At 43.2% G+C, this 13,401-nt stretch overlaps 1 protein-coding gene across 4 annotated transcripts in view; it reads right to left on the bottom strand.

The window, feature by feature from the left end:
• CUNH11orf49 (chromosome unknown C11orf49 homolog) overlaps nucleotides 1-12,869 on the bottom strand; it is a 126,503-nt gene extending 113,634 nt beyond the window's left edge. For 2 of the 4 annotated variants that reach the window (XR_002103979.1, XM_019551505.1), the window contains exon 1: nucleotides 12,677-12,865. Coding sequence is in view for 2 of the 4 variants with exons in the window: in XM_019551505.1 (XP_019407050.1) it covers nucleotides 12,677-12,722 (46 nt within the window). In the remaining 2 variants the exon portion in view is untranslated. Of the gene's footprint in view, nucleotides 1-12,676 lie in introns of all 4 variants that reach the window. The other 2 variants (XM_019551506.1, XM_019551508.1) reach the window with 2 other exon arrangements.
• Between the last annotated feature and the right edge of the window lie 532 nt (nucleotides 12,870-13,401).

The following is a 13,401-nucleotide window of genomic DNA, read 5'->3' as shown; positions in this document are numbered from 1 at the left end:
GGTCTTCAAGCAAAGGCTAGATGTGTATCTAGCTGGGGTAATGTAGGCCCAGCACTCTTTCCTGCTTATGCAGGGGGTCGGACTCGATGCTTTATTGAGGTCCCTTCCGACCCTAGCATCTATGAATCTATAAGAATGAATTGCCAAGCCTACCTGACCTAACTCAAGGTGGTATGACTGTTTTTAAAAAGGGCATATTCAAAATGAAATCCAGTCATCTGTATTTTCACAGTAACATTTTTTCTTCCATTTCACTGCATTAAAAATATTAGTACTAACAAAAGGAAAAACAATTAATCATACAGAGGAAACAGTACAACTAAATCTACAGAAAATGAACTCAAATAAGTAGTGAAGTAAATAAATGGAGAAAAAAATTGAGATCTTCCCCAACCCTTTAACTTCTTTCAAAATAACTTGAGGTGTTACAAGTAACAATAAAATGTACTGGTAAGTATTTTTTCATAGGCTATAAATAGAAGTCTTCTTTGAAATGGGATCAGCTGTACTGGGATATGTTCCGGCACAGCTTATCCACCTCACTGGCATCTACAGACAGATGTAGACCCAGAGTCATTGTCCTGAAGGGTTGGGTCCCTGCTGCTCCTGGAGCTTCGGCAGTTGGATCTTGTGGGACAGCGACCCCAGGTATCATGCCCCAAGTCAGCATCTGCAAGAAGAGCATGAGTCAGGGTCCAGTGGCAAAGCCATATGTGCCACTGGAATCTTCTGGAGGATATTCCCACAGCGCACATCTGCAGGCAGGGGAACCCCCATACAGGTTCTCCTGCTTGCAGAGACATGCCCCGGGTTGGGTCACGACCACCTGATACAAGCCCCAAAGGAGCCCTGCTCAGGGAAATTCCCATTGCGCACAATAAGCAAGAAAGCATCCTCCTATTTAAGGTATCACAAAGTGTGACTACCTTTGGTGGTGGCAATATTTTTGGCACTTGGAGCAGGATAGAGGCTCAGATATCTGTTCGCTCACAACTTGTGCTGACATAAAAATGTTTATGGTGCACAAGGGCAATATCTGTCTGCACCCATACAGATGTACAAGTTAACTGCACTAATCTGATGGTGTTCCCTGAATTAAGGCTGTCCAACCAGCAGCTCCTTCCTTAGACAGCAATTACTTGGACCCACTGACCCAGGGGGTATCGTTCATTCTACTGAGAGTCATACTGTTCATTCCACTGAGGAAAAAGGGGCAAGGATTTGAAATGCAGAGGCCGAAATACATCTAAATATTAACATGACAGCTGCATTAAAAAAAACACAAGTATTTCTCTAATAAAGAAGAATAATTTAATATTTGGGTGTTTTTGCCTTGGTCTGTTCCTGAATTCCTGAAGTAGTGCAAGAAGCAAAAAAGCTAACAGGCTTGTAATAGCACCCAAAAGTGCAGAGACTTGGGACTGCCTTTTTGTTTGGTGGTAAGGAGAGAAAAAGATTTCTCATTTTACTTTATTAAAAACCATCAGCCAAAATGGCTCTTTTATTGGTGTAACCCAGCTGGTACTACCCTCTCCCATTGAAGGGAGTGCTAGTACACTGTGGGAGGGGTAGCCACTTCCCTCCTTTCCCCTATAGAGTAGAGTCAAGACCAGTTGTAACTTAACAGGTTTAATAGGAAAAGGACCAGGTTAAGATAGGACACACGTGGGGAGGGCAATTGGTGCAGGAGGGTGAGAGGGGATTCAGCAAAGGTAAGATACACATATACATCTAGTAGAGGGAAATCAACAACAAGCTTGAGGTGCAGGGTTTCACAAAATATGAGGCGCAGGTTCACAACATATGAGGTGCAGGCACCCTGGAGGGGCGGCAGGGTCGGGGAAAGAGATGAGGAAAACCCTTCTATCCAGTGGCGATTCCCTCTCCCTGGCAACTCAACCTCTGGTGCTTTAGCTAGGGATCAAACTCAGGTCTCCCACGTGGCAGACGAGAACTCTAGCACTGAGCTAGCAATGCCTGGACTGTTGCCTGTGGCTCCAGGCTCTTGTCCCTCTGGAATCCTCCACGTGCCATCTGCACGCTGAGCTGCCCAGCCTCACGCTGTGGGGGGGGGGTTGGAAAACCCAAGCTGCCACCCGTGGCTTGGGGCTGTGGTCCCTGCTGCATGCTGCCTCTGCATGCTGAGTTCCTGGCCTCCCTGCTGGGGGTCGGATGCCCAAGCTGCCACCTGCGGCTCAGGACTTTGGGACTGTGCTGCGCGCCGCTTCTGCGCATTAAGCAGCTAGAGCCTGAGAATGCAGCTATGATCCTCAGCCAAGCCACCTCCTGTGGTTCCCAGGCTACAGGGCTCTTCTGGGGCAACAACATGGCCCCACTGGCCAGCTCTCACCAGCTCTTTGGGACTCCTCTGCCTTCATTCCTCATTGTCCTCTCTTCCCCGTGGGCAGGTGTGCTGCTCCTTTTATCCCCCTCCAGGTGGCTGGTAGGACATGAGAGGTGAGTCTACTCTCTTGTCCAGTATCCCTACCTGGTCCCTGGGTGAGGGGGGCAAGCCTTCTCCTTTTCCGAGGTCTGATTGGTGGGGGGGAAAAAAACTGCCCCCACTGATCATTTTTTACTTTTTCAAAACCTCTGGGCTAAACTGCCACATCAGCTTAATAGGGTATGTAAATACATACAAGCTGATAGCCATATGTCCACAAAGATAGCCCCTGATATTTGGCTATTACTTCTTGTTCCTTCCATCTTTATCTGAATTAGTTTACACAGAATGTTAACAACATAGTAAAAGGAATTCTCTGCCCAGTTGATTACATCATAAGAATGCAGTGTTTCTTATTTCAAACATGGAAAGCAAGGTAGGCACCTTATAAACTATTTAAATCAGAGGTGCATAAGCTTTCCTAAATAGTAGCTCTTACTTGAAATCTGCTCCTCCCCTACCTATTCAGATCCAAACTGTAATGCAGCAGCTCTTTTTACACTCCAAAACTCCAGCATAAAAGAAGGATAACTAAAAAACAGGGCAAAAAAGGTAGTAAAAGGCAACTGCTCACGGAAATGTACATGTCTCTCTCATTTTAAAAAACACTGGAGTCTGGCCCATCCATCTGGACACCAGAGTAGTAGCTTTAATCAGGGTGTTCATAACACCTTTAAAAAGACTCCTTTAGCATACCAGCAGCTCTTTGGCCAGGTACAGACATTACACACTTTTACTGCTATAAGTGATAGAAAACAGGTCTATACTCATAATCAAACAGAAGTCCAGTGCACACAAGCTGGTTTAAAATGGTGGATCTCAGTCTAAGATTTGCTCTCCACCAAAGGGCGAATGTGTGTTCTGTTCACAACCGATCTAAGCTATGCTGCTTACAGAAAACCATGCAACTTGGATTGACTGCACCCTGGGGTTTTTGAATATCTGTACCTAGCTTTTGAGTTGAATCATGGTGTTGTGATGAAGACAACAGATTAGGGCTCAGGAGATGCCAGTTCAAGTCTTAGCTTGCCCACAGACTGAGCAAGTCATTCTCCATGCTTTATTTCCCCATCCAGGAAGCAGAGATAGTACTTCCTTTCTCAAACTCTTTATCTGTCTTTTCAATTTGGACTGTAAGCTTTTTTGGGCAGGGACTATATTTTATAAGCATGTATAGTGCCCTCTAATCTTGTTTGAGGTCTCTAGGCTGGGGATGTACAACATACAACCCACACACAGCCTTCCAGGGGAGCCCCAGTGACCCACAATCATTCTTTACATTACTTTATTAAACAGCAAGAGATTTAAAAAGTCAAATGGCAAGTCTTGTGCACTTACTGTGCAGCAATTTGTTAGTCTGAGTGCACCATACATGAAGTCCAGTTTCCCTCTTGCAAACATACTGAATTGAAACCCAGAGTGGTGGCCCTCCACTGGAAGGTACTCCTTGAAAACTGCACTCAAAACTCCAGCTCTAAAGTGTTAGAGTAAAAAAAAAATTAAACATTTTCTTTAAATAAAACAGTTCCCCCTTATCTCTGCCCACCCCACCGAATACTCCCCATGAGTTTGCAGAAGGAAGGTGAAGCCCTGGCCATTAGGAAGCACTTCGCACAACTGCACTTCTCTCTGGAAACTATTTTTAGTCCTATAAGAATCAGGGGCCTCTCTGGTTGCCAAGAACAGAGTGGTTCTCTCTGCTCATCACTCCTGAGACATCATCTCACAAGAAAAGAGCAGTGAGGAAAGAGAGGACTATTTTCTGGCACTAAATAGTTCCATGTTTTACAAGATGTCTTCCTGGCACCAAAATCATGTTCTCACATGTCTACAGCTGGCAAAGGATAAAGGAAAAGAGTTTCCTACAGGCTGGGAGGAAACTAATCCAAAGAAGGTCAGAAAACAGCTATAAATAATTGAACCTCTTTTAAGACAAAAGAAAGAGTAAACTTTTCCCTATAGCTTGAAAGGAAAGAGGACAATTGCATCAGCAGGACAATACTCTAAATACCTAATTGTCTGCTTCAGACTTTGGGTCATGCTTTATCAGCTGTAAATAAAGAATTAAGCAACCAACACAGAACCATAAAATCAGTAACAGAAAGGAATCCCTGAGATATTTCCTCATTTTAATTACAGTTCCTACCACCGTGACCTTCCAATTTTAGTCACTAACTATTACACATATACAAAGAAAGACATTGCCACACTTAACATCAAATATTTCCAATTACTTCTTATTGACTGAAAAAAAAAACCCACTTCAGAAGATCTAACCTGTTATAAAACTCCTCAGTTTCATTTCTACCTACCCCACAAGTCCCATTTGTGCCTAACCTCATCCTCAGCATTGCTGGGTCAAGAGCCTAATCTTCTGCAACTCCTACCATTTAAAACTTGCCTCCCACAAACTCTATTTCCAGTTACTCTTCTCTGTAGCAAATAGCTCAATTATTTCACTATTAGCTTCCACTTAATTCACAATAGTTTGTATTTCTCTTCAGAATGTATGTTTAAAGCATAAGCTGGATAACAGAAGGATGTCAAATAGGGAAAAAAAATGTAACATCAAAGCAGCAGTTCTGCATAATAAATGGTCTGGGCACCCGTTTCACTTGTCTGGCCCCTGCTAATACTGAGGGGGCCTAAAGGAAGCTGGTCCATTCCAGATAAGGGAAAGCAGAGAGCAGGCTGATCTCAGGAGTCTCTTCAAAGAACACCTGATATGATAACCTGAGGCAACACAGACTTTTGAATGCGATTAGAGAAACCAAATCCTGTTTATCGCAATTACCTGTAATCTCATATCAGATAATGGTATTAACAAAACCTCAAGCCATACAATAGGGCAGCTGGAGAAAGCTTCTTATTCTGTACAAAGCGTAAGAGCTTTTACAAAGCCAGGTCAATACAAAAAGAGAAAAAGGCTCAAAGGCTCTCTCTCAAGCATTATTTGCTTTTACTGGCATTCCTCTAGTGAAAGAAAACAGCAAATAGCTTTGTGAAAGCACATCTGTCAATTTAAGAAACCATTGTTTTGGTTTTTAAAAATATATATTTGAGAGAAAATATAACTAATAGGATCAGTAATATAATATATCCAGATGTTTTTGAAGGAAAATTAGCCCTCCTCTAACAGCCATTAAGAGTCTGTTCCAATAAATATGTTTCGACTAGATTACCTCCTGGAGAAAGAGAAGCAAGATTCACTTCCAAGATGGGTGACTGCTGCTGCAACCTGCACTGGGAATGCACAAATATTCCACAGCAAAGCTACTTCTGCCACAGCTTCTCTCAAACTTTTATACCACGGCTTGCTTCTTAGAGGAGAAATCTGTAACTATGCTTTTCTTCCCGGCCTTACTCCCACCGTATCTTTATGATACTGTAAGGAATCTTCCCACAGGAAAAATATGAAAAACATTGATTGGGGGGGTTAAGATTTGCAGAAGTCCATTTTAATGCAATTGGTTTTACCTTTCTCTACTTTGCATATCCATCTAAGTGCCTTTTCCTGCATATAAGGTTGTACAGTAAATAAAATAATAAATAATTTCATTCTAGAAGCAGGCACCTATATAAAACCTGCCACCCCACCTGAACTATTCCTTTTTCTTGAGCTAAACCTGTCCACTAAGGCTAGGGACAGAAGTTACACATAAACCAGTTTAAGTGATCAGAAACTGGTCTAAACCTGTAACAGAACAAACAATTCAGTGCACATGAACCAGTTTCAAAATGGCTGAACTGGTTTAAAATAAAACTGGTTGAATGCAGTATCAGACTTTACTGATTTAGGTTGAACCGGTTTATGAAACTGCTGTCCCAGACCCCTTCCTGGTTCAAGTTAAATCAGAGTCCCCCAGTATCCCAGCATGCTCTGCAGCCCTGGACTGGGCTGGCTGTCTGCCCCAGAGAGCAGGGCTGGTCCTGTCCCTCTGCTCCCTACCTGGAGCAGTAAGGGCTGGCTCACTGTCCCCCCACAGGCAAACCCTGGCTGGGATCTGGGGCCAGGGAAGGGGATTAAACTCACTCTCTACCCCCCACCCCCAAATACACAGTTGCCTTGCCCTGCCAGCTTAGTACTGGCTGCACTGGTGAACTATAAATCCCAGAGGCACCTGGAAGCAGGAAGAAGTGATGAGCAACCTTGCAGAGTCCTGCTAGTCTGATTGTGGAATGCAAATCCCAGACACCTCTTGGGCAGCAGAAAGAAAAAGCAAATAAACAGCCCATGCTGGCTACAGGCCGGAAAGCCATGCTGTAGTGCCCCCCAGCTTCTGGCCTGAGCCACTGAAGGAATGTGGCTGCATTTCCTGAATCACAAGTGAACGTCTGTTCATTTGCTTATTGGTTCAATCTTTGCAGCTTAAACTAACCTGAAAAGACTGAATCAGTTCAGCCTTGGGCTTTTCGAATGTCTATACTTAGCCCAGGTCCCTATTTCACTTTTAAAAAATTAAAACTAAAAACCAACTTAACTCATTTGTTTAACTGGTCTACAAGTTACAGCCTAGAGCAACTCTTCGAAGTAGAATTATGAGTCTCCCCAAAATGGGATAGGTTGAAAACACTAGCATTACATGCTAAAGTGGCACAAATTAAAGTAACGTATCGGGCATCTAGTGGAAGGGGCACACTGAGCTTCTGTGCGGATATGAATGAGTTCAGTTGCTTCCTTCTAGAACTGAAACAGCTCCAAATGCCACAGAGATAAAGACCCTAAAGTATAAGGACCTTAAAGACAGGAAGCATCATTTGCCCTCTACTGAACAGACCTGGATTAGAATCAATCTTGATGCAGCGACCTTGCCTCTGAGGAAAATGAAAGATTTTCCCTTACAACCTGATACCTCAGGAAACAGGATAGTTATCTTACAAGTTTTTTTGGTTTTTTTAAAGTCCACTACACACAATTTCAACAAAGGCATGAAAAAGAACAAACTTTCCTGATTATGCTCAAGTAGAAGGCATAACAGTGTGGCATATTATAGACTAACTGGCTCAGAGAGGCATGATTTTTCATAGGCTACAACCTACTACTTCACTAGATGTTATGCTTAGGTGTACTTCACAAAATGACTGAAAGCCATACACAGAGGTCCTAGGCCATAGGTGACATATAAGTGCTAACAGTGTGGAGGAGAGGGGGCACAACCTCATGCTATCACTGCTGCCAGAGGTTGGGTCTGGCCAGGCTGCTGCCCCATGTCCCACCGTTGGTGCAGAAATCATGTTGCCACCCTCACTGCTGCCAGGCCCTGGCTCCAGCCAGGCTGTGGCCCCATGCCCTGCACCTCACTGTCAGTACAGAAATCTGGGGTGGGGGGGGGATCATGTGTCCCCCATGCCCTTCCAGTGTGTAGCCAATTTCCTAAACCACCTTTTTTTGATTATTTTCTGCTTAACTGAGAAACGAAGGAGGGTTTTTTGACATACTACCTTACAAATCAGGTTGGTAGGGAGAGATGAGTGCTAATATAATTGCAAGTCTTTGACAATATAAATCCTGAGCAACTATAGAACGGTAAACCTGACATCAGTTCCAGGCACAAATGTAACAGGATTAAATTAATAAAGGATGGAAATATAATTCTTGTCTGTCAACAGGATTTTGTCAAATAAATCCGATTAGTTTATATGGCAAGATTAAAAGTTTACTTGATAAAGGTCTAAGTATATTACATCTATCCAATTACTTTTGTAGGGGATTTGATTTGCTATTGCAAAACATTTTAATTAATAAAATTTATCACTATATCATACATCATGCCTTAATCCATTTAGAACATACAGCCTTCAGGCCACACCCAGTCCAAGGAAGCTAATCATCTGGCCCACAGTGCTACTCCAGGGTCTCAGCCTAGACCCACATGTATTTGCTGCATGTGGTGCAAACCAGATTGGCCCCACATACTGCATGTGGTGCACAGGGCCAGTTTGGGATGCTTGCTGCACACAAAACCCATGCTAGACCAACCCTATACATTGAATCCAGTGCACAGGCCTTGATGCAGCCTCATGGGGCCTGATGATTTTAACACCTCTGATTTAGAACATGCTGTCATTGTCCTCTCTCTTAAAAGTAGTTGTCAATGGAGAATTGTCAATGAGCGGGGATACTTCTTGTGGGGTTTCAGAGGGATAAATGTTTGTTTTAGTGCTATTCAATGTATTCCTCAATAATCTAGAAGTGTTAGGGCACTGCTGATAAAATTAGCATATAACTCAGAATGCAGAGTAGCAAACAATGAGGAGAACCAGGCTTTCACATGATCCCCTTGGCCCACTCAAGCAAAATGCGTTTTGGTGTACCCAATCCAAAGTTATATATCTAGGAACAAGGAATGCAGGCCATATGGATATACAGGTACTCCTCACTTAACACTCTCTTGTCATTATGTCGCTGATCTATTAGAAAGCATACTTGTTTAAAACCATGCAATGTTCGGTTATAACATTGTTTGGCCACCACCTGCTAGTAGGTAACAAACTGTGTCGTAATTGGATTCACTTAACATCATTTCGCTTAAAGTCATATTTTTCCAGAACGTAACTACAATGTTAAGCAAGGAGTAGCTATAATAGAGAACTGTGTTCCGGAGCGCAGGAATTCTGAAAAGGATGTAGAGAGTTGTAGTGCACAAACAACTCAGCACAAGCTCCCTGTGCAATATTTTAAGACAAAGCATTAATGGGATTCTTGCATGTAGGAAATAGGGAAGCAATTTTAACTCTACGTGCAATACTGGCAAGATTGCTACTAGACTACAGTGTTCAGGTCTGGTGTCCACATTATGAAAAGAATGTTGGAAAAAAATCAGAGAAGGGCCACAAGAATTGAGGGCTGACAGAGACACCTTAAGGGAACAATATATCTGTTTTGGTCATCTACATAACTAACTTTAATTAGTGGTTTTTTCTTCTTGTGAAGATGCTGAAGTACAGGATACTAAAGGCCTCTAGTCTAATGGAGAAAGGCACACTAGAAGCTGATTGATAACCGATAGCAGAAGGCACATAATACATTTAACAGTAAGGCTGATTAACCATTAGAACAAGAATCAAGAGACGTGATAGCTTCTATTTTTTAATCCTTAAATCAAGACCAGATGCCTTGCAGGAAGATATGCTTTAACCAAACAAAAGTTATTGGTTGTATTTGGGCTTGATATAGGGGAAACTGGATACAGTACTGTTTGGAACTTCAAAATCACATAAGGTAAATGGGTTACATGATGGAAGAAACAACAAAATGCTTGCAAATGGTAAATGGAGGGAAAGAACTAAAGTGAGTCATTCACCTTACAAGGGTCTAAGTTAACTCCAGCCACTTGGGGAAAAGACTTGCATCTCAGTATAGACAGATCAAAGACCTCCAATTAATATGTGCAGCCAAATAAAAGCAAACAAAAAAATCAGGGACAAAATGAACATGATGGAGTTCATTATGAAAAACAGATCAATAGTGCAGAATCATTCGGAGTTCTGCATTTAGTACTGGTTTCTCGAGTTCAAAAATATGATGCTTTTATATCAGATATTAATAGTAAGAATGTTTAGGGGATTATTTATTTTAGAAAAGACAAGACAGATGGGATATTATGAAATACGGAAAATTAATAGCTAGTGTTTAGGAAAGTTAATCAGGATCTTCATTCATACTCTCACAATACAAAAACAAAGAGAGAGTCAATTAAATTGAAAAATGACACATTCAAATTGATAGGATCAAGTTTTTTCCTACACAACATAATGTTTGTGTTTGAAACACTCTACCACAAGACACTGTTGAGATTAAGAATTTTGCTGGATTCACTGAAGGATTGGACACTTAAATAGATAAGAAAATAAATCCAGAATTATAGCACTAATTATTAAAATGGGAATTTTGAAAGCAATATGAGTTCTCATAGAATAACATCTTTCTTTCTATCAAGAAGTATTAAAAAGATATATGTTTTCTCACATATAAAACACTCCTTTATCCCCAAAAAACAGTTGCTGGAAATTGAAGTACATGGTATATGTGAGGAAATGCAGTAACAGCAGTTTATGCTGCTTATGCTTTATCTTAAAGCAAAAGCAAAATCTGCAGCAAGCCAGAGGATGAGGAACAGTAAGCAAGCTCAGCTCCTTAGCTGCTGCTACTCAGTTACTTACTACAAGGAAAGATTTTTTTTCCCCATTCTGCCCCTCAAAAACAAGGTGCATATTTTATTCCAGGGTGTCTTGTACAAGATAAAAACACAGCATTTAACCCAGGGGATATTATTTCATATCTGCTTACTGCAGGGTTTCTTGCATTTTCTTCTGAAGCACCTGGTTCTGCTCAGTGTAAATGATAGGATACTGGACTAAATGAACCAAGAATCTGATCTATTGTGGTAGTTTAGTGTTGCTATGTAGGCAGGGGCATGGCAAGAGATGGTATGACATGATTTTAAGATCTAAGCATTACCACCATACCTCCTCCCCCTACTCGCTTATAACACAATTTTAGCAGCTGCTACCTCAAAAACCGCTAAAACTAAAGTTCAATCCTTGCCACAAAAATGTTTGACTTGCTGGTGATTAAAGAGGCCAATTACTAAAATCACGTCTGAATTTCAATGGTAAAAAAGTAGCAAGATGGTGATCTTGCATTTCTAATATCTTGTAACTTTGTAACACAACTGGGGCATCAAGTTCATTCTTCTCCTATCACAGTACATAGCATCATACAACACTGTCCATAAACTCATCAAGCTCCATCTTAAAATTACGTTGCTTGCCCGCAACACACTGGAAGGCGCATCCAAAACCTCACCCCGTGATGGTCAGACACTGTCTTTTAATTTTCAGCCTAAATATATTCACGGTCAATTTACGCCCATTTGTTCCTGTGCCAGCAGTGTCATTTAACTTAAATAGCTTCTTCCTCTCCAGTGTTCTTCACCCTGATGTACTTAGATAAAGCATTCACATGTCCTTTTGCCCTTCATTTTCATAAGATGAATAAGGCGAGCTCTTTTAGCCTCTACTTGTAAGAGATGCTGTCTATTGTCCCAATGACACTGCTAGCCTTTCTCTGCACCTAGTTGAGTTTAACTTGCAAGAGGGGTGGGAGGAGATATATGATCCCAGGGGTCAATGGTCACAAACTAAACCGATTCTTGTCTGTGTTCACACAAGAGGAGCCTCTGCAGTGTGGAGAAATTGCCACAACAAACTATTTATACAAAGATAACCCTGACTTTAGAACTGTAACCCTTTGCAGGGCAAAAGGCTAAGGAGGTTGAATATAAAGCCATAACAAGATCAAACACAAGGGAAAGGAGATTAGAAAGCAATTGTCTCTCACAGCCCAGCTAATAATGACGTGAATAAACAAGTGAATACATTGTTTTTATTCCACAATATTTATTTCTGTTCAACAGAAATGTCAGAACACTTCACTCTTTCATTCAGTGAATCATTAAGCAGTAGCTAAGATCCTGTTGGGACAGGTCTCGAGTAGATGGACACTTGCAGCTAGAAAAAAAAAAGAACAAGCAGTCCCTTTGAGCACCACTGCAGGAGGTCGATGGATCTCTGCTGAAGTGACACAAAAGGATCACTACACAACATCAGCTGCAGAATCTCATTTTTTTGCTAAAAAATTCTTTCAGGCCATTTCTGGGGGGGGAAAAAATCGTCTCCAAGTCTCATTCCAAGGTGGTAAAACTAGAGCCAGCAAAATATAAAGCCAATTCTCCAGGAAGGGCAGGGCAGGAATGGACTCCACGGATTTTGCGTGGCTGTGCGAACCTACATTGTGCTTATCACACCATGCAAAGAACTGCGTGCAGCACAGGGCGGTGGCTCTGCTCCACACAGCCACCCCTGGGCTGCAGCCCAGGGCCTGCACGTCTGTGCATCCATCACATAAGCACCCACAGGCAAAGGACGGACGACTTTTTCTTTTTCTTTTTCCCCATTCTCTGGCAAGGTGCTGCTTGCTTTCCCCAGCTCCACCCTCCCGAGGGCATCCCTAGTGCCAGGAGACCCCAGGTCCCGGGTAGAGCGGCCTGTCTCTGCAGCTGCTCGGCGTCCAGGCCCCGGGGAAAGTCACACGCGCCCCCGCCCCCAGCAGACACAAGCGCCCGGGGCAGCCCCGTCCCCGCCGAAGGGGCTTGGTGCGGCCGCGGGCGAGGCGAGGCAAGGCGGAGGTCCTGCCTGCCCCGCTCCGCCCGGAGCCGCCGCTGCCCTTACCCAGGTACTCGGGGCCCGGCAGCGAGAAGCGCTCGGCGCTCAGCATCTCGCCAGAAGGTCCACTCCCGCCCAGCTTCCGTCCGTTTCCAGGACGCCGTCCGCCGTCGCGGGGTGGAGATGGGGTACGGATGGCAATGACTTCCGGCAGGGAGCAAAACCCCGTGCCACAAAGGTTCCGGGGGCACGCGGAGCAGGGGTGAGGAGAATGGTGTAACACCAGGGAATCCACCCTCCCGCGCGCTCCCTCTCATCCCGCGCAGGCGCGGGCGGGGCCGGTGAGTGACGCAGCTGCCCAAAGCTCTGAGCTGGAGCCAGTGTTACCCGGTGCAGGATGATTACCGTATTTGCACGAAAATTTCACCCCTTATACAGTCAATGATAGTCAAAGCAGTCAAAATGCACGATCACTGTTGATGCAATGTATGCAAAACCCAAGTCAGTCTCAGGGAGTCTATACTGCCTTTTGAGTTTGCTGTTGGCACTTTCTTATGACTGGTTGCCTCAAAATAAAGAAATGCTTGAACTGTGATGACCCAGTTCTCACTCACCCGCAATTTAAGCCAAGCAATATCAAGTAAAAAGGACTTATTTGCTGCTTATTTGCACATTTTAGTGTACAGTACTTTTCCAGCAAATATGATAATTCTGAGCTTCTAATATGATAACTTCATATTTAAGATCTGGCAAAGCTGTGGGGGAGCAACGCAGGCTGCTCTGCTTTCTTC

Source organism: Crocodylus porosus, unplaced genomic scaffold (assembly GCF_001723895.1).
Source record: "Crocodylus porosus isolate Cpor-Errol unplaced genomic scaffold, CroPor_comp1, whole genome shotgun sequence".
NCBI lineage: Eukaryota > Metazoa > Chordata > Crocodylia > Crocodylidae > Crocodylus > Crocodylus porosus.
Note: the sequence above shows the minus strand (reverse complement) of the source record. Positions and strands in the feature narration are given on the sequence as shown.